Raw genomic sequence first — 22,089 nt, 5'->3', positions numbered from 1 at the left:
GGAGTTTGTTGTTGTGATAAACTTTTGATTATGGGCTGCTCCCCCTGGTGGATGTATTGGTGAACAGCAACGCCAACGAAAAGAAGGCATGGAAGCATGGGTTCAGTGACAGTAGCATCGTATGAAAAAGAGAATTTACTGAATTGGAGCCACGACTTTTCAGTAACAAATTCAGTGACTATACTATACAGATGAGCAACAATGATAAGACACTCGGACAAGATCGCAACACGAGAGAATATGTCATGCCCAACATTTCACGACATCAAGTGAGAACTTGTAGGGTTTTCAAATGCACTTACATTTACATCGCACTCACTTCCGTTGATGCAGACTACGTCCAGCTTCTGAATCGTCAGCGCTTCTCGGGTCAGTTTCAGGCAGACGTCAAACGTGTTCTTGGTCTCCTCATTGTAGAGCAAAGCAATTCCAGTTTTTGTCTGTGGGAATCAAGATGCAGGACAATAAGTCATCGGTATAACTTTTACATTTCTTCAACTGTGCACCACCCGGGTGTCCACCAGGATAACTGCAGGTGCTTTTCTTTGACATACAGTGACACTCTCTGCTTGGCCGAGGTCAAATGTGAACAAAAGAGGGCACTTGCTTCCTTCCATTCGTTCGAGTGCAGCCTGATGTTGTGGCCTGATATTTGGTTCGCCTGTTGCTTTGCAAATAATAAAGCTTCCGCTCTCAAATAACAAGTCCCGCGAGCGACTCTTATTAAATGCCATACTTTTATGAGACGATTAAGAGATGGCAGGAGATGAAGCAGCCGGGCTCGTAACCTTTTCTTCAATGCAGATTCAATATAGTTGAATCCTTCTATTAGCAACCACCAGCCAATCTGCGTCGGGGGGGGGGAGGGGGGTAGAGAGCCCATTCCAACATCCCAAATTGCCAAGAGAAACAATCTGGATTCTATTTTGGAAAATAAACAACACCACTGTTTACCCCTGCGACTCTCCTAGCAGGGTGTGTTTGAAGAATTTGGAGATGGTGTACATCATGTTTGTCTTTGAGAGCTTGAGAAGGGCATCGCAGTGTTGCGGGTGAAGAGGGGCTCCCCCAAGAGGAAATTCAATCCCTGAAATCAGGAGGTGTGTGGTGAGCTTTTTGAGGGCTGCCCTTGTCCAGGGCTTCAACTGCTTCTGATCTTCCTCTTGTTTTCTTGGACAGAATGTCGGTGTGGTCCACTGAACACACCGGTAGATGAGCAAGAAAAATACCGGGTCGACGGATGGATCTGGAGGAGGGAGCAAAGCCTTGTTAGCGCTTCAGTTTGGTCTACCAAATACCAATACCAGATCTGTCCGTTCACCTGCACTCCACCCTCACTCGAAAACAAGACCCCAATATACTTAAGCTCCTCCACCTGGGGATAGACCTCATCTCCAACTTAGACATTCCTCACTTTCTGACTCAGAGCTGGGTCCTCATCTTTGGAGTGCTTTACCGCTTCACCAGCGATACATTCCAAGGCCAATAAGTTATCTGACTGAACACCGCTCACTTCTATTCTACCTGAGCAACACATCCTCCAGACAGAATATATTGATGTTGGGAAGTGAACTTTGGTGCCCTACGTGTCCTAAATCAGCCTTCCGCGTTGCATGTTGAAACACAGACGTTTCAATGGAGTAAAAACATATTCCTTCCCATGTAGCGTTCCAGGCGGGGCTACATTACGCCATGGGAGGGAGAAAGTTTTGGCCTGGAACAGCACATACATATTCTGATGAAACTGAGGAAAAGAATTGCACAGTGGTCTCCCACAGATCCGCTTCAATTCCAGCCAACGAGAGTGTTTCTGCTGCTTAGAGGCGTCCCGAAAGCGGTCTGGCTCTCTGCATCACAAAAAAAAAACGTATATTTTCTGTCAAGCTACAGAACAGCAGGAAGCGTTTGCAGCTGTTGGGTTTATTGTTCCATTTATCGGCCTGCAAGTATCGGGCGATCTTCACCTGAACTGTTGCCCAGCGCCCTGTGGAGCAGGAAGCCGAGCAGAAATCTCCATGGGACATCATTTTGTGGTGGAAGTTCCGTCCCCAACTATGCTGAAGTCTTTCTTTCAGCTCTATAAGCTTCACGTTTGCTTTTAACTGTCACTCTCTGAAGGTGGAGGCACGGACCTCCACGCAGGTGTCAGGGGAGGCAGCTTGGTTGTTATCAGGGTATTATTTCTCTCTCCCACGTTCCAAATAATCCCGGGTGGTTTGTTAAGCAGCCCAAACACCAGTCAGAGGTGGTGTCAGAAAGTTAATCGAAATGCATTTCACCGTCGGAACCGGCCATCTGCCCGGGGAGCGTTCAGGATGCCCACGCTGACCCGGGTCCTCCTCTGTTTTCCCTTGTTCTTACACGTATTTCTCAATTACAGCAGTGGTGATGTGCGTTTACATCTCCCCACTTTTTTCTCGCAGACTGTACGTCAGCTTTGTACTGTAGAACAAGGCAGACGATATGACCTGCGCGAAGACGGCTTGTTTCTCCACCACCCTCGGCTGCTGTGATGTGGAACAGCTGCTGTCTTGCTGATACTGCGGCTGCTATAAGGTGTCAATCACAGCTGTCACAGACGTAGCAAGGAGACTAAATTGGGATTTGGGGCATGTTGAGTCGGTAGATTTTGGAAAGAGCCTTTTCATGCAGTGACAGACATTATGCTATTAAATATAATGGCATTGTAATGTTACAGATAGGACTGGATGGAAACAGAGAAGGTCTGCATGGGGTGAGAAAAACAGGTTTTTCTACCCAATGTTTCCTCCTGCCAGTCAGGCCAGTTTGGAGCCTGAAACTCTCAGGGAGACTTGGGGAGGGAAACATGGGGAGTACCCCACCTATACTACCTTCACACTGCACATTATGAGACTCAATTTGGATCTTTTTTTAAATCCGCTCTTATTAAATGTGGTGTTCACAATACAACAACAGAAGTGACATTTCACAGAAACAGAATGTGTCTGTTTATATAAAACACAAGGTCACGCAGCAGACTGAGTTTGCGGATGTAAATATTGCCTCACATCTAGGTCCCAGTCCTGACGCGTTGTTATCAAGGATTAGCGGAACCGTAACCAGTTAGAGTGGTACCTCAGTTCTCGACCACAATCCGTTCCAGACGGCCCATTTTTCCCATTGCAATGAATGGAAAAAGAAATAATGCGTTCCAAGCCTTAAAATAGTCTTTTGTAGGAGTGAATGTCGAGTGTCTGCTGCAGGTGGCTGTTCCTCTATGTGTGTGGCCGCTGCATGTGGGAGGGGTTGCCGAGTGAGTGAGGTCTCTCCAGAAGTGAAGAGGTGCCCGGTGCGTGTCCAGCTCTGAATGTGCGCTTCTGTGCAGTTTGGCTGTGACAAAGTCATAAACCAAGTCACGCTCTGTCCCAGACTCGCCTCATCCCTGTCCCAGCTCCAGCCCACAACAGGACATCAAACCCTGGAGTGAGCGCTCCAGCACCTCCCCTGTGACACTCTACCACGGTCCAGTGTGGAGACAGGAAAGGTTTTACACCTCAATATGAAGAAAAAACAGTCAGTAAATGGAGCTAACAGGACACGTCTGCATACAGAGGCTGCGTTATACACAATAACAGAGCACCTCGTGGGTCAGCTGATCGGTCTGCGCACGTTATGGTTTTTCCGTCTTTTTTCGGGGGCGTTCCAGTTCTGGATTTTCGTTCGAAATCCGAAGCAAAAAAATCTCGAAAGTTTTGTTTGAACTCCGATTTGTTCAATGTCCGAGACATTTAAAAACCGAGATACCACTGTATTCGCTTAACCGAATAGTTTCACATCAGAGATCAAGATAAGGACGAGTGGTCAGTTTGAACCCTGCTCCTGATGCCATCAGAGTATGTTTGGGTGACTTTGTGTGAATGGCTTTGGTTGGTTGGAGTCAATACCATTTACCGTCAAGAGGTTTAAGGTGAAGGAGGTAGTGTTTGTGACGTCTGTTCCCAGCAAATCTGCAACATAGTGGTCCACACAGCTCAATGCATATCTGCTTTACAGCATAGAAAAGAAACCAAGGTCAAGTTTGAAAAAAAAAAACCAGCCGAATATAGCAGATGCATGTCACGAAAACTCTTCATCCCATCAGTTGCATCTTTTCATGTGTGATTGAAATGAAGCCCTTTTAAGACCCTGTCATAACTAACACTGAGAAATCCATACTGCGTGCAACTTGTTTTCTGATGTTGCGTTTGGTTGCATCACAGAGCTTGTGTTGCACTTTGATGAACACAAAAGCGCGTCTTTCTGGGGATAATGAGGTGCAATATATATAGTGCGCCGCTCCAGCAACATGCCAGTCCCCTGATGAAAGACACACGTAAGAAAGCTCCGTGATACTTGGGCTTCTTCAGTGTTAAACAGGCCTTGGTTCCCTCCTTTTGCTGCAGTAAATTCAGAGAGGTTCCTTCTCATCGCCGCAGATTCAGTGCTGTTTCCATTTCCACAGGCAGCTCCTGTCAGATGTGGTTAGCCACTTCTTAATCCAATCACACACAAGCTCTTTCATGCATTTTTCTCTTTGTGATGATTTGAATGGTCCTGGAAGTCTGGTTTCCCGCCAGAGTCCGAGTAGCACTACGAGTGAATCGGCAAGCAGAGGACCATGAATTCTTTACACGTCTCCGCGCATGTAGGAGGCGGAAGATTACAGCAGGGACTCAGATAACAAGTGGAGGACTTCATCGTGGAGCCACTGTGGTGTTTAATACCACTCCAACCACAGCAGCTATTGATCAAGCCGGTATTTATTTCAGGGTTTTCCTGAGCCACGGTCCTGTTCTCCCCATCGATGCAGGGCTACTTTATGAAGCGGACAGAAAAACCGTCAGTGACAGCATCACTGTCACGAGAGAGAGAGTATTGATGGAACCACCAGGCTCCAGGCAAAACCAAGCTCCTGTTTGAGCAAACTTTTTACAACTTAACTAAAGCAAAAGGGATCAACAATGAAACAAAGGGCGACACTGGGTATTTGGACAAGAGGCTATTGCGTATGATAAGTGGATGGTGTCAAAGGTCTCGAGCGAAGTACGAGATTAACAGCAAAGGTGCGTTGAGTTGTATAGTGCAGTTCTCTAGTGTGTAGGACCTAGGGCAAAGTGCGGCCCGGGGGCCATATGCGGCCCTTGTCCTGCATTTCTGTGGCCCTCATGAGGTCAGACAAAAAACTATACTACTTATAAGTCGCCACTTTTTCTTCATCCTGTTTCCGTTTTAGCCAGTACTGGTTCAACAGTAAATACAACACATGCATGACTAAATTTTTGTTTCTTCTTTTCGTTTATCAATTAGAATTTTCCTCAAAGTTCGTCAAAAGAAAATTCTAAATATATTTTTAAATAAACTGCCTTTTTATCTAAGATGTTTGGTCCATAGCCTTGTGATGATTTGTATCATAAGATGCATGTGACACATTTTTTATAAGTTTCATGCCACATTGCCATATTGCTTCCACGGAATATTTTATTGCTTCAGTTCGTCCATGTTACTCAGATCATGTCCACTAAGATCTTAGTGGGATGTTCAAAACACTTTTGTTTACGTCTTCCTGCTTCCAGCACCAGAAGGTTATAAGACTTGCTCCTCTTCATGTCTTGACACATGGTAATGACAGAGATAGCTTTAAAGCGGTTCCTGCATCTCCATCCTAAGACACTGAAGCTCACACCACAGCAAATCTCCTGCCTTCTTTGTCAGCACATGGTGACCTGAGTAGATTAAGCTTGGGGGTATTTGTCAGACAATGTAGGAGTGGATTGTGTATGAAAAACTGATTTATGTGCCTTGTTCTGCTGTAGCTTTGTGCGCTTGACTTGATCCAGCATTCGTGAGGATTTTGAGGCAGGGAAATGACTCTGAGTGGTGTCGCTGTGCTCGTAAACAAAGAGCTGATGTGGTGTTTTTAAAAGTCACTGCGACTGAAACGTGTGTATCCAGGGGTCCTGACAGTGGTGGTGAGTTGGCAGAGGCTGTTTGAAACGGACAAGGGAATGAGAAGTGCAAAACCTGGACGGTTTCTGGGATTTGAGCTATGATCCGGGGACATGGTCCTTATTTCATATTGGGTGACTATATATGGGGCAGCAGCAACTGTCTCAGAGGGGTCCGGTAGCTTCCCACCAACAGGAAGTGTTGAAAGATTTCACCTGAAAACAAAATACGGTGCTCACGGTCGGAAAGTTGCAGGTCCAAGAAGGCAAGAGAATCTGCAAGTTTCCCTCGAACATCTCTTTTCAGGGGAACCAGTAAGACGACACTACTACTCGGGCACGAATCATCTCACATTTAGGGCGTCCTGCTGAAAAAACAGGGCGTGCAATTTGTTGGTTTTCAGTTCAGGGCATCGCCAAAACGCCTCTGATGGTGGCGTTCTCAAAAGACCTGAAGACCCTCATCCACTCCACAACCTGCAATCCACCAAAACACGTAACGCTCTATTTTCATGAACAATATATCTTCAATGTCCTCTGAACCACAGAGACTGAAAACTAGATCTGACAGCCTGTCACTTAACTTTGCTTCAACGCATCTAACTGACGTGACTTTCAACTGGAACTTATTCATTTGCACTCTCCTCTGCTGCTATAGAAAGCAGTTTCATCCTCGCTTTGATAATTTTGAAGATCAATTCCACTGTACTCTCTTCAAAGAAGGGAGGGTGGTGTGGCCCTGAGATAATCACACCATTTTAAAAGCCTGTCGGGCATGAGCACGTCTGACAGAGAAAATAAGCAGAATGAAGAAAGAACGTGTTTTGCTTGACTCTTTCTTTTACTGTTTTTTCAGCCTAGAACTTCCAGTGTTTTCCTGAAGAATGACTGCGAGCCCTGGCTCTGTTTTATATCAGCGACTTGACAGATGAGCCACTTGCAAGGTTAGAAATGACAAGGCAGTTTTATTGTAACTCGGGCCAAACCCAACTTCACTGTCAAGTCTTCGGAAGGAGACCCTGAGGACAAGGATGAGTTAGAGACGGGTTTTTCATGACTCCACGAGTCCTGTTTAGAGATTCAAAAGAAGCAACGATGCAGGCTGTTTTTTTTTTTGCTTGCAGCATATGAAATACTACTTTACTTTGACCACTCCACATCTAGAAAGTGTCCTGTTCCTTGGATATTTCTTTAATGTAATGTATTATGTCAATACTACAGTGCAGTTTCAGTTTTATCAAGTATTAGTCCACATTAGTGGAGTTCGTCTCCAACATCATTATTTGTTTATGTTTAAAAATAATAGTGAACTCAGTGCAGAGATGAGAAACTCAATGTTTCTGGTAGAAGCCGCTGGTGTCTGACAGGCTGCTCTGCCAGCTTTATTTAGGGGTTAAATGGAGCCGTCTGTCTGCTGTATCTCATGTCTCTGAACAGTTGACTTGAACTATGGAGCAGTCTGGACACAGTTCCTAGATGCTACTGAAGAAACATTAGAAATCAGGTGAAGAAATGATCATTTAGTCAGATTCTATTCTCCAGATCATGATGCAAACTGTCAGTCCTTTGTCTTGTGTGGTGAAAAACCTTCTCACAATTCTCTCTCCTAAAATGCTGGTTTTCCATGGCCTTATTGAAGATGTCACTCATACTTTGAGGCTTTAGAATTTGTTGATGGTCCCTAACGGATGGCGGCTCGTAGCATTAGTGCTGCCTATGAGAGTGTGTCCTCCATCTAATGGGGACGCGGAAGAGGACGCCGCCGCCAATATCCAATATCCAACTATTTTCACCACGTCAGAGAACCTGTGAGGACCACTCCATCTCATAAAATAAACACGGATCCAGAGTCGACCAGTGTCATGATCAAGTAGTTATCGCCCAGATAGCTAGTATATATATATATATATATATATATATATATATATATATATATATATATATATATAGTTTGGAGACATGGAAAGATGGAAGAAACTTGGGAGAGTCTGTGGCAGATAAGCGACTGTCTGGACTGTCAGGCTGTCAGGAGAGGAAGCTGCTGCAGTACATCCTGTCAATGTCACACTGTTAACAAAAAAAAACAAAAAACTAACAGACTTGTTTACCACAAGAACTCGCAAGCATTGCCGATCAGTTTAAGGGCTTTGTTTACAGTAGTGCAGAGAGCTGAGTGTTTGGTGAAGAGGATGCTCTGTGAGTTCGAGTAGGCAGTGTTGAGAACGGCCCTGAAAAGTTGAACGGAGGTGCTTTTTTTGAAATGTAATTTTGTTTTTATTGGTAACAACAAGGATTTCTAGTCAAGAGACTTACATAATGCCGTTTGAAGAGGACGTTTCTTCGCGTAAATGACCCTTGTGTTCAAGAAAGGCGAGTCGTTCTAAAAGTGTTTTGGGCTAAGCACAGCTCCACCTGCGACAGCAGGAATAAAACTACGGGGTCAGGGACTCCAGAGTTGTCAGTATTATGATGAAACCAGTCAAGCTGAAAAACAGGAGCCGCAATTAGAATGAGCTGTGTCTTGTTTTCTGGAGACTTGAAGAGGACGACGTCTCTCAAGAGGTTTTATTTGTTTACTGCGAGAGGTGGACGAATGAGAGCACAAAGTTTGTTTTGCTGCATAATACAGTCTCTGTAAATACGCTGAGAGAAATCTGAAAAACTGTGTCTAGTTTTATTATTTGACTCAGAAATGGATTTTACTGAACATTATTTATTGTTATACAACACTGTTTACCTAATAAGACCCTGGATTCTCTCAGGCTTGCTTTAACACTCCGATGGTTCTTGTTAAAGACCTGAAAAATCCAGTGCTGGAATGAAAATATGACATCGATCATCAAGCTTGGTTTGACAGGATATAAGCAACTTCTTGGTATGTATGCTCTCCATTTACAACTAGAAAACCAGCTGGATGAGGAAGTGGTGCAAGTGAGTTCTATAATGCCTGCGCCACCTGCTGTACGATTTATGTCATTGCTATCAACAATGTTTCAACTGCTGAAAAGGCATTGAATTCAATAGATAAATCCACTTTAAAGAAATGGGTGGAATTGAGTCCTCGCCGTACTTCACCATCCGTGTTTTCTGTTTTACGAATCTCATGCACAGAGTGTGTGTGTCAGAGTGTCGCACACTGACAGGTGTCTTTTGTACGGTGCGGCCATCCAGACTGGACAAGCAAGGGCAGGTTTGAAACTAGCGCTGCCTCCAAATTTGATCCCTAAAATTAGGAGCCCTGTAAATCCAGATATCACACTATTCTCCCCGGGACCACAAACACCGTTGTCACACGAGTTTTATCGTGGCACCCAAAATCGTGATCACAATTAAAATGCGATAAAGTTTGCAACCCGAATGAATAGGGCGGTGTATTGGCGGGTGTCTTGCGATACAGGTCCCGATGCAGGAGTGGTGATACGATACATTGTGATATGTACAATATCATGTGCATAAGTTGAACGTTACGCCAGTCCAGTAAGACTTGAAGCAAATTTCGCAGTTGATCAGAAAACAAACTCCAGTGTGCAGAAAGCAAACGTTAGCTTTAAACATGCCCAACTATCGACGTAGTATACAGTGATATAGACAACTTCAACTATCAATAAATATCACAAAAATCAAGTGTTGCGATATTTCAGCTAAAATATCAATACAATATTGCGGAATCAAGTATCAGGTTTGAACATAGTGAACATATTGTACATTATATTTTACTGAACATATCGATATTTTATGGAGTCGAGGGCAAGGCAGGTCTTTCCAATGGTCGGTCTGAAAGAAACAATATTCAGTCAGACTTTCAGTGTGGTGGCACTGAGCTGGGAAGTCTTCATTAACCATGAAGGTATTAAACAAAAACAACAACAAAACTTCAGTCATTTAGAGCAAAGGGTGAAACTGAGGATGAGAAACGGAGGAACGTAGTTCGTCCAACAGCAACACCATTTCAACGCTACAAACAACAACAGAAGGCACACAGAGATAAACAATGTGAGAAGCTGGAGGCATCAGGGAAAGAACAGCGACACAAGCTTCAGCAGTGATTTTAACTGGAACTGGAAGGCTGAGAAGCAAACTATCCACTGAAGGGAGGGGAGTGAGGCACTTAGCTTTCAAATGATCCTGGCCAGGCTGTGATAGTGAGATGACCTCAACTGCTCTTCTCTCTCTGTCCATACCGTCTACTAGCTTTTGTCAGGTTCTGGACTAGTGACATCCTAAAGAGACGCTTCCTAGGAGTCGAAGAAAAGAAACGTTTGAGTCGCTTGGTCAGTCATCTCGACGGCAGCGTGAAAAACAAATGTCACCCGACACAGTGTGAGTGCAATTTTAACAGCACGTCCCGTTGTGTTCGCCGGCTGTTATTGCATTTTAATATGTGCTCAGATCACACATCACTGTGGGTGTTAGCTACCGTGTGAAGCACTGACCAAAATATTGACCTTGACCGTGGTAGCTGCTATTCGTTTGGCAGGAAACACAAAGGATGTGGGCACGAGGATGTTACATTGATTTTCAAAAGGAATGGGATGTTTGTTTTTTTCCTCAACTCCAGTTTAAATTGTTGTAAGATGGAAATTCATGTTTTCAATACTTGTTCCCTGTTTTGTTTTACAACAATAGATGACAATAAGAAAAGTATATAACCATAATATGGTGTCTTTTTCTTCTTCTTTCTCTGTGGGCTTCTCCCTTCAGTGGTGGCCACAGTGGATCACCTTCCTCCTTCTCCCCCTGTCCTCTGCTTCCTCTTCTCTCAAACCTACAAACCTCATGTCCTCCTTCACCTCCTCCATCAATCTCCTCTGTGGCCTTCCTCTCCACCTTCTGCCTGGCAGTTCCTACCTCCTTCTTCTTTTTCTTCTTCTTCTTCTTCTTCTGTCTCTTTGGGCTTCTCCCTTCAGTGGTGGCCTCAGCAGATCCTCTCCCTCCATCTCACCCTGTCCTCTGCTTCCTCTTCTCTCAAACCTACAAACCTCATGTCCTCCTTCACCTCCTCCATCAATCTCCTCTGTGGCCTTCCTCTCCACCTTCTGCCTGGAAGCGCCAACATCTCAACATCTTCATCTACCAATGTACTGGCTCTCTCTCTCTCCTCTGTACATGTCCAAACCATCTCCATCCAGCCTCTCTGACTTGGTCTCCTAAACACCTGAGCACATGTGCTGTCCCTCTGATCCTATCATCATCCTGCTCTCACTCCCAGAGAGAAGCTCAGCATCTTCATCTCTGCTACCTCCAGCTCTGCCTCCTGTCTTCTCCTCAGTGCCACTGTTTCCAAACCATACAACATTGCTGGCCTCACCACCCTTTTGGACACTTTCCCTCTCATCCTTGCCGACACCCTTTTGTCACACATCACACCTGACACTTTTCTCCAATGATTCCATCCTGCCTGCACCCGCTTCTTCACCTCTTCCTCACACTCTCCATTGAGCCTCAGTACTTCAAACCCTCCACCTTCTTTATCTCTGCATCCTGTAACTTCACCTGTCCACTTGTCTCCCTCTCATTCACACACATGGATTCTGTCTTACTGTGGCTAACCTTCATTCCTCTCCTTTCTAAGACACACCTCCACCTCTCTAGCTGATCCTCCACATGCTCCCTGCTCTCACCGCAGATCACAATGTCATCTGCAAACATCATCGTCCAAGAGGCTTCTTGTCTAACCTCATCTGTCAACCTGAACACCTTGAACTCCTCTGTTACACCTGCAGCACACCTCACCACATGTCCTGCACCACTCGAACATATTTCTCTGCCACTCCAGACTTATATATTTATGTCGTATTTTTATGTTTAATAAATCTACCTTCGATTCAAAAACATAATATACAATTGCACTGTTGTTTCCAGTGGCACATAGAGTTAAGGCGATTGTCTTGGCAACAGTAGAATCCAATTGTTTCCCAATATCTTGGTTCATCGCCCATTCACCACAACAACTACAACAGGAGCAAGTGTGATGCTGATACCGACAGGTGGTGTTAAATTTGGCTTCCCCGGTTTGCTTGAACACCGCCTCTGAATTCAGAGAAACAAACAAGTGCTATATTTCAGGGTGCGGATCAGGATTAAAGGGGTTTACTGTGAGGTTAATCTCCTCTGGTTTCATGTTAAAAAGAGGACACCATTCCAGCACCGTCAGCGTGTTCATGCAAAACGCTGTCACATGGTTTTAACCGAATCATCGCTTGAATTTAATGCAAATACTGCTGCGGTGCTGGAATGCTTTGTTTGGTAATTGGATTAAAGAAACGTCTGACAGACTGACGAACGTGAAAGTGCCAGAAGCAGTGGGTGACTTAATGAGTTTGTTTTATGTACAGGTGTCCCACCAGGCTGCTGTTATCCTCTCTATTGTCTCCCATCTACACAGGCGCGGCGTCGCTCTTATATTGCAATATGCAGATGATCCAGCGCAGACAGGATTTCGCTCCCACAAGCCTGCAGTCACACGATTACGCGCTGACAGAAGGGAAATGATTTAGCTTCCTGCTTTCAGTTGTTTGTCGCCATATAAGGTTGCTATCATGTAAGGAAAGATAATGCGGTTTAGTTCCGTTCGACTGTCATGGAAGAAAGATGTTTGAGCTCCAGACGATCTTGAGAAATAGACCTGAGTCGGAGGAAACTGTCCAGGGTGCCCTCATGCTAAAGTAGAAGTGACATAAATTGGGCCCCGACGTTGCCCCGGGACCTCGGGGACAGCAGGGCTTTCATCAAATAACAGAAAGCTCTGGGAGCTCACATCATTCTGGGCTGCCATGTAGCTACACGTTCCATTTTGTTGTGAGTCAAAACAGAGGAGACCCCATGGCTGCAACTCAGCGGAGGTCTCTGAAGTTGATCTTCAAAGGAACAGGATGCAGTTTTCTGTTTAAACCAAGCCCATAGAACTGAAGACCCTTGGCGTGGAGGATCCATATCGCGGCCGGTAGAACTCTGAAATGGTCGAGGCAATGTGTGTCACGGTGATCCGCTGGACACCGACACCAAGAGACGCAGAAATGATCCATGATCCAAGTGCACCTCAGCTCCAAATGTGACCTCTGTCAGCCGCCCACAAGTCATTTTCGAGCCGCCCCACGCAACAATCCCGCACCTCAACCCCCCTCTCGTCACACTCTCTCCCACCGCTGGAGATTGATGCACTATTCCGCTCCTCATGCTGGGACGCTCCTGAGTGCCACCAGCTCCAGCAGAAACCGAGCGCAGGGTCGCTCACAGCACTTGGCAGAGTAATAATAATGATGGCAAAAACAGCAACAGTTCTTGACCCAAATGGAAACAGTCACACAACATCTTTAGCAATGAAACATAGCCTCAATTTAGCCTTAATTTTGCCCCTTTCCGCCAAAATAAATGGGGTTGATTGAATATTTTTGAAATTTTTTTTTAAAATTTATACTCACGTAAAAATGCTAACGTGTTCACTCAGAACTAGTTATGACGTCATCATGATCGCTTGATCCAATGACAAATATAAGCCGATTTTTCATCTATTTTATTTCATTTTACTTCATTTTTTAAATAAGATTCTTCAATATTCATACATGATGAGTCACGTCAATACATCAGAATGTGAAAATCACAAAACAAGGAAGGCGTTTCTCTGGAAAATCGCGCTACTTGAGACGCCTGCAGTACCTGCTGCAGCCAGCCACAGTGGCAGCCATTTAACAATGGACAAATGACAAACACAATTCACAACATGTGCACTCAGGGAGTCGGCATCACTGGTAAACAAAGTACTTGGGCTCAAATCACAACAACAGATTCAAGTCCTACCAAGACTCCAATGGAGCGAAAGGTAACAGGATCTAACCTCAGGCTACATTCCATTGTGGGTTTGATCGGTTCATTGTTCATTTATTTTATATTACATTATCATTTATTATTAAGCATTATTTATTTATTTTGCTTTAATAGTTGCCATGTTTTTTTTATAAAGTAATATTGTTATTCAGTATGTTTGTGTAATGAATAAAAATAAATAGTGACTTTTGAGTGCGATTTAGTTGAAGGGAAAAAAAGAAATACTTGGTATCGGCTCAGAAAGAAAAAGACGACCGACGCACCCCTAAAATCCGCACACTGCGTCTCAGGCTGTCTCTCATCTACACCCCTCCTGTATCACACCCTGCCTGTCAGTCCAGAGAGTTTCAGAAAGACTCTTCGCTCTTCCCTTCACCATCTGTCACCATCTTTGTCCCTGGTGTCTTGCAAGCACCGCCAGGTCCCCCGTCATGTACACAACGGATAAACGGTCACACATACTAGACAACAAGTGGAATTACTGAAGACCAAAGGACGTTCCATCAGTCCATCTTTTGCTCACGTTCGTTTTCATGATCCAAACAAAGGAACTCTTGGACCAAAGCTACAACCTCAGAACTGCTGCCACAATACAGTACATCCAAATCCGCTCCAACAGACGTTTCCATCACCTGAGCGTCGCTGCGATCCTGAACTCTCCGGTGTGTAGCATCTAAATTTAGACTTCAAATTGGCAGGTTTGTCTCCCTCTCATGTTTCATGACTGTCGTCACTTAACCAGTCAGCCATGATGAGATATTCCAAAGGTAAACCTGCGTCGTCCTCTGTATTTATGGACTGAAAATGATCCGTCTGGCACAGGAGTTATGATGCTGCGCAGTCAGGCTCACGCAGCAAATACACACATCCATTTTGGCTTTTTTTTTAGCTTACATTTTTTGCTAATGGCCACTTGCTTAAGTCGTGCATGTACCAGCGCGGCGCTTCAATTAAAAACTGGTTGTTAAAACCCACAATGATAAATCAGAAAGCAAGAAAACTGTGGTAATAGTTTACCATGCCAGTAATTAGCTTGTTCAGTGGGATGTTTCCACCACGACGAGTCCCACTGAGACGGATGGACGCGGAGAGGAAAATGAGAAAGTTGGTATGGTAACGTTGGAAAAATCGCCCGTCATCCCACGTTAGCGTGATGGATTAGCTTCATCCGCGCCGCGTCGTTGCTCCACAAAATGTTGTGAAGTTCCAGCAGGAATATACAAAACGTCCCCGTCCATCAGCCGGGACAGGTCCAGCGTGTTAGCCGCGAGGACGCGCGCCGCCTGAGTCGATTCAAATTAAAGCCGCAGAGTGAAAGTGTAGCATCTTTTTCTGTCTCGTGCTCTGATCGATGCCCAGCCGCAAGAATTCAATTAGTCGGCCAGATAATTCTTAATTGATCCAAAATCTGTTCTCCCTTGTGAAGAATAAATGGAGCGTGTTATTAAAAACTTAATCCGTTCACAGTCCGCGATGGCCATTTTGGAGATGAAATAAAGCTGCCTTTATTGAAAACACAAGATGCCGTTCTGAAAACAGGACGGTTCACAACACGGCTCCGGACTGGTTCTGTATCAGCCGGGAAGGTTTGCGACTTCCTGCCCTGCGTCGCTTTGTTAGCATTGTTTCTGTCACTTAAACATTATGGAGGATTAACAGCAGAATTTAGTAGATCACGTGGCAAAACCTCACATCCAAGATGAATGCTTTACCCGCAAAGCACCTACCCATCTGCCACAGAAAGTCCTCCACCTGAACCTATCTTGTTGTCGCAGCACGAAAACCTGCTTGAAGTGGGTTACTACAGAGCGAGTCCTCACCGATCCAAAAGCTATGCTGACAAGACGCCACCACCTGGAGGAGTATTGGTTCAACACTCATTGTCTTGGTCAAAATCCAATCCATTCTGAAATATACTGCAATTTTTTTCGAGACAAAATAAATATCAAGAGGCGTCTGATTCACAAAGAATGGATCAAAAACACAAGTTGAACACTAGTATCAGAAAAAAAAACTAGAACTGGGACAAAAGTCGTAGCAGCAGGATTTTGACCCACTACGCTACGAGGGACTTTCACTTCCGTTTCGTCAAAACAAAGACCCAGAAAACAGTCAAGTGTGAAGCTAGAATTACCAAACATGCAAACCTAAAAGTGTGAAGGAATTCATTTGAAGTCAGACCTGAAACTGACACAGCTGCTGCATCATGTCCGCCATGTTTTACATTTGTTTTGATAGCATGACGGGCTTTTGTGTGCACACGAGTGGCAGACCTAGCGCCCAGACATCGAGCGGAAACTTGTCAGGCTGGCTCACATGGCTAACAACTACTGTAAATAAACAAAACAGATGAGCGATTATGGTGGTATGGCGGCAATATTGCCTTAGTTTCATACAGAAACATACATGAAACAGGGTCCCCATTTTCAGTGCCCACTACAAGGCACTCTCCGAACCAAAAGCGCCACCTACTGAGCTCTGAAAACAAGGGCAGTGTTTCATGAAGCCTCATCAGCCCATCATGACTCAATACTCTGTAAATATGACTTGTTCTATGGGCATTTCACCAACCCTCTCCAGAGAGGAGAGGAGAAATCAACAGGTCAATGGAGGACGTTCTCTTTTGGCTCAGCTCTTTCTTCACCATGACCTGCCAAGACCTCCTGACAACCTGATCTATCTATTGACGGATGTCTATTTGCCAGATATCTAGTCTGTTTTTTGGGAATCTCAGCAAAAAAACCCTGACGGAAACCCCGTACAGTGCCCCGCGTTCCAACGAGTCCAACTGGGAACCATGGTCTCAGACTTCAAGGGTCTTCTCCTTACCCAGGTGGATTGAGGTTCAGAGATTACCAAACTCAATACTGATAGACCATCACTGGAACTGGTGACAAGGCAGCCCATGGTCTACTCCTCATACCCGGACGACCCTTTGTTGGAATCATTGTCCGCTGTGCAATGATAATACAGATACTCGCATAAGCTTCCGTCGAGCAAAGACTTCCATGTTAGAAGACAAATAAAAGTCAGGTGCTTTTCCAGCGTGACATACAGTAACTGATGTGGAACCACTTGGGGAGGATGAAGTGGGGCGAATGCAGATTTTGCCAAACTAAATTTGGACCATCCAAAAACTCATATTCCCGTTTCAAGGACGGAGCTCTCTGGAACATCTGGGTTCTCCTTAAACGCATCTGAAGCAGGAGGCGTTCGCAGAGCTGGTCGGGTGTCACAACAATTGCTTATCAGAAAACAGGAAGAGGCGAACGGAGAATGAAAGGAGCATTAAAATGCACAAGTTTACTCCCTTGAATTCAAGTAAAAATGCAAATGTGCGACCATGAATAATGCATGCGCAGGGCTCCTTTTATTTGCAGGGGAAACATCAAGAAAGTGGTGACATCACAATGTGTTTTTGATGTATCAGGAATCCTGACACCACAAACTCTCATGGCAGTTTAAAGATTGAAACGGCATCTCATTATGGGCTTTATTACGGTCTGCTGTTGTGGTTGGCTGAATAATGCACGACGACTGGGCCTGATATTGTACTTGAACATGTCTCGCTGCACTTCCTGCGGGGACTAATTACCAGCTTTAAAAAAGACTCATTTCATGTATAAGGATGGAGAGTGGCCTTTGGCCTGTCTCACAGCGCTCCTGGGCGTCACAACGTCAAATCAGGTCGTGTTGCCGCTTGAGTTCGCCTCTCAGTCAGACAAGAGTTTGTTTCCCAACACGTTCACAGGCCGTTTTAGGGATGAACTATTTCGTTCACCAGTTCCATACATGCCGGGTCGCGGGGGCAGCAACTTCAGAAGGTCGCGCCAAACACCTTTCTCCCAGGCAACATCCACCAGGGATCCTGAGACGCTCCCACACCAGTGTAGGGACCTCATCCCTCCATCTGGTCCTGGGTCGACTCCTCGGCCTCCTCCCAGCTGGCTGTGCCTGAAACACCTCCAAAGGGAGGCGTCCTCATGAGATGCCACCTCAAACTGACTCCTCTCAACGCGGAGAGGCAGTGGCTCTACTCCCAGTCTCTCCCGAGTGACAGAACTCCTCACCCGATCTCTAAGGGAGACGTCGGAGAAAACTCAATTCAGCGGCTTGTATCCTGGATCTCGTTCTTTTGGTCATGACCCACAGCTCATGACCATAGGTGAGGGTCAGGATGAACACTGATCGGTAAATAGAGAGCTGAGCCAAAAGGCAAAGCTGTGAAAAAACAGTGCAGTAGAGTGACTGCAATACCGTCTCCTCTCCAGTTCCCTCACCCCCTCACTCGAGAACAAGACCCCAAAACACTTCTCCACTTAAGGCAGAAAGTTATTCCTCTCCTGGGAATCTGAGCGCTGTCAAACACAGACCACGAAGCTCAGTATGAAAAGGGTGGAACAGCCTGTCCAGGTTGGAAATGAGATTTGGGAAGTGACTGATCCATTTGGATACAGCAGAAACGTGGGCTGAAAAGGGTTCTGTTGAGGTTGTCAGACTCCTTCAGGGAGGGCTCAAAGGAGTTTCTCCTCTGCAATGAGAGACGCTCATGGAGATGACTCGGGCACTTTGTCAGGATGTCTGCAGGACGACTCCCTAGTGAGGTGTTCCAGACATGCCCATGTCTAAGGACGCCCCAGGGGGAGACCTCACAACCCGACCTCAGACAGACAGAGGGAAACGGATGGAATTCTCGCTCAGCTATTATCGAAAACAAACCATAGGGGCAGTCAACTATAGCGCTGTAAGAAAATATCGATACACACTAATATCGCAGCACTTTATTGTGTGATATTGTCTAGATATTTTTCAATCGGCTACCGCAATATTTAATACTTAAATACTAGGATATGCTGCTGTACTAGTGACGCCCTTTTTTTACCCAGGAAATATTTTGTTCATTACAGGAGTGAGTCATTGCTCTGTGTGAAATATAACGTATAACTGGACTTACATCCTAAGAATAAACTTGTTTTCATGCTGGTTTCGACCCTTAAAATGATGGTACTTGTTACAATATATTGTTGAACTTACAGTATCGCAATGTATCGCACCACCCCTCCTATATCATGATACGCATTGTATCGCAAGGTACCAGCCAATACACAGCCCTGGTGAATAACAACCAACATTCCGGACTTCACACTTATATTAAGTGACAGACATACGTTTCCAATGAAATTGAATGACTTGAGTTTGAGAGGTGCCAGAAAAATGTCCCGGTCTGCGGTGAGTGTCGATGTCGATGAAGCAGAGCAGGTGTCAGAACAGACTCCATCTCTCCTCCGGATGAAAAATACATCGCTCTCTTGTTTCAACACGCGAAGCTTTGTTAAAACAGCAACACAAAAGCGAAGACTTTGACGTGTCACCGGGGTGTAATTACGGCGCTGCAGCCTCTGCCGACAGGAACCTTCAGTGAAATTACACACGACACGCTTGTCGCTTATTTTTACCCCTTTCAACGGAGAACTAATGATTTCCTCACATGATACAGTGACAGTCTCATTCCTAGTCATCCGACTTTCATCCGCCAGAAGAGGCTCCTCACGGAGACGAGTACTGATCCATTGACTGGAGAGACTCCACGCTGGCTTGGATTATGGATTTAATCTCAAAGTAAATGTCTTTTTCCCTTCGGCTTCCAGGTGGAGACGGACTTCTGATAGAATTCTCAACTCATAAACAGCCACCCAGCGACTGCACCAATCTAGTTCAGCCAGTATTTTCATTCCAGCCCTCGCTGACCGTCACTGATGTATAATGTATCGTCCGTCACCAGCCACGTAGCCGCAGATCAGAGAGTCTAAAATCCTGGACATATGGGGTGAAGCAAACTGCAGACCTGTGTCCCCAGAGGTTCGGATGCAGCCGGACTTGAAAGCAGCTGCTAAACAGGGCAGGCATGAAGTGTAAATATCATGTTTCTTGACTTGAAATTCCCAGTCGTGCTCCCAACTTGTGACAACAGCGAGAAAGTCTCTTTCACTCAAGGTTATTTTGAAGCCTTAAAAGACGTCTGACTTACAGGTTATGCATGTTAACATTTATTTACTTATGCTTGCAGAAGCTAGTGCCACCTAGTTATAAGTTCATTCCATCTCTACAGGAACCGCCAGCACTTTTGAGTGAAGACCAAACGCCTCCTGGGTCCTTGGTCTGCCCCAGGACTTCCTCCAGATGGGCTTCACCCGGACCTCCTCTCAAGGGAGGCATCCTATAAAGGCACCCGAGCTACTCAACTTAACCACAGAGATGGAGCCTTTTGGCTCAGCTCACTTGTGGGCAGAACCTTGAATCTCCATCACGCCCTCACTCGGAACAAGACCCCAACACCAACTCTGGTGACCATCCAACAGCCCGAAAACATACAGTGAACAAGGAGACGTTGAAGAATAAAGCAGACATGAAAAGATCCCGGACATAATCCGCATATTTCTAGACAATAAATACGTTTTAAGAATTAGCGGAGGTGCATTCAGGTGCGCCAGTAACGGTGGAGACCACTCGTCCGCTCGTAAATCGAAAGTACAGTCCGTTAGAGCGTGACATTAAATTTGACATTTGGCTCATAAATAGGAAGAATCACTTGCCGAAGTTGGGACCAAAAGGCTGGCGGGTCGCTCGATCAGCTCCGGAGTCTGTTTCACGTTCATTTCCCATAAACACCGCGTCTTCGGTCGCTGACTTCACCCGGAGTTGCTCGAGTCACTCATCCAGAGGCGACGCTTCAGCCACCGGGGTCCCGCTGTGCCGCACCATGACTGTTCCCAGGGAGGACGAGAGGCTACCGGCGGCCGCTGCTGCTTCCTCCGCGGCGCACGCACGCACGCACGCACGGTCTCTCTGCTCCTCCTCGCCAGTCCTGCGTCAGCGCTCCCGAGCCACTGGCGCTCCACTGCATCTCACTTCCCAAACGCTGTCAACTTTCTCCGCTCTTAAAGTCAAACGCACGCGACATCACTGTTACTGCCGCAAAAATAACGACAGCTTATTTACGACGTAATGACATCAAAACAGTTTCAGCGTAAATCATAAACGGATGGAATGATGGCAGTGCCATAAATAAAATTGCAGAGGGGGAAAACACATTTTTAAAGATGAATAAACATGAACAAAAGAGACTTATTTATTTAAAAGTTTTTGGATATAATTTATTTACACATTAATTTCTGCATTTCCCCCCTTAATATTATTCTTCTTTCTCTCAACTCTAACACAAAGGATCAGTTTCATCATGCTTTTAAAGGCTTAAATAAATGAATAAAGTCAGTATTGAATATAAATTTAGAGCAACATGGTTGGTTCATGAGCCGTGTGTGCTGTCGAACTAGAAGACATTTCACTGAATCTGCAGCTACACAGCTTTGTCCACTCATTTTCACAGTCTGAACTAAAATAATTTAAATTAAATTTAAAAAAAATGAGGCATAATTTCATATGGTTATTATGGTTTGTTGTGTCAATATGTTGGGAACAAGTTGAGGCAAAAGAGTATTAGTAGTATTTTACTGAAGCTTACTTTTGAAAGAGCTCAGTCAGTGAGACAAAATTCATAACCTTTAACATTTAAGAAATTAATTTAAAAATAAATAAAGATGATTTATTTTTTAAAAATGCCCTGGCTGTATCATCCTGTGATACTGCACATATTTCCATTTAAATGATAACCATGTACTAAAAATATCGGCACATATATTATTATTATTATTTTTTTTTTTGTAAATAAAAGTAAAACTTAGCAAAGAGATTGAAGACATTGCACTAGCTAGCTGCACGTCCAGAGAGCCAGGACACATGAGCGAGTCATGTGACGCCTCCTTGCAGTTTCTAAGCAGAGAAAAGTCCTTGCTTCTTGGCGACATCCGCTCCAAACCTCTGAAAATGGCAGAGAAAAACAAAACATCCTTGACGGTGGCTTGAGAGAATATTGCTGAGGCTTGAATGTGACAATTTATTCCGTCAAAAGCTGCTTTCAGCGAAGCATGTCTTTGGTTCACCCTCTCAGCTGAAGTGATTACAATTCTGAAATGAATCAAAAGGCCACAAAAAATATTGATTTAAGCGAAAGCAAGTTGTAACAAGTGACGAAGCAACTGAGCAGAGTTTAGTGGCTTTGACAGGCTTCGGTGTAAAAACGCCTCAGTCAGGTGCAGTGGAGCCTGTAAACACCTCACACTCTCACATGAAAATGATCACAGGCGTTTAATCATTTTTATGTTGAGCGCAAGAGGACGCGCGTGTGTGAGCAGATAATCTATTGTGTTGTTTTACTGGGCGGTTAAGACACTCGTAAATTCTTATAAAACACGTTCTACAG

The 22,089-nt window shown here is 44.9% G+C and overlaps 1 protein-coding gene across 1 annotated transcript in view; it reads right to left on the bottom strand.

Moving 5' to 3' along the window:
* The window catches only part of sntg2 (syntrophin, gamma 2), a 69,935-nt gene extending 49,311 nt beyond the window's left edge, over positions 1–20,624 (bottom strand). Inside the window, exons 1-2 of the mRNA XM_053846045.1 lie at positions 20,363–20,624; positions 303–440 (exon numbers count right to left, since the gene is read on the bottom strand). Coding sequence (XP_053702020.1) covers positions 303–440; positions 20,363–20,425 — 201 coding nt within the window. The 5' untranslated portion in view covers positions 20,426–20,624. The remainder of the gene's footprint in view (positions 1–302; positions 441–20,362) is intronic.
* Between the last annotated feature and the right edge of the window lie 1,465 nt (positions 20,625–22,089).

This window comes from Synchiropus splendidus, chromosome 16 (genome assembly GCF_027744825.2).
Source record: "Synchiropus splendidus isolate RoL2022-P1 chromosome 16, RoL_Sspl_1.0, whole genome shotgun sequence".
Classification (NCBI taxonomy): domain Eukaryota; kingdom Metazoa; phylum Chordata; class Actinopteri; order Syngnathiformes; family Callionymidae; genus Synchiropus; species Synchiropus splendidus.
Note: the sequence above shows the minus strand (reverse complement) of the source record. Positions and strands in the feature narration are given on the sequence as shown.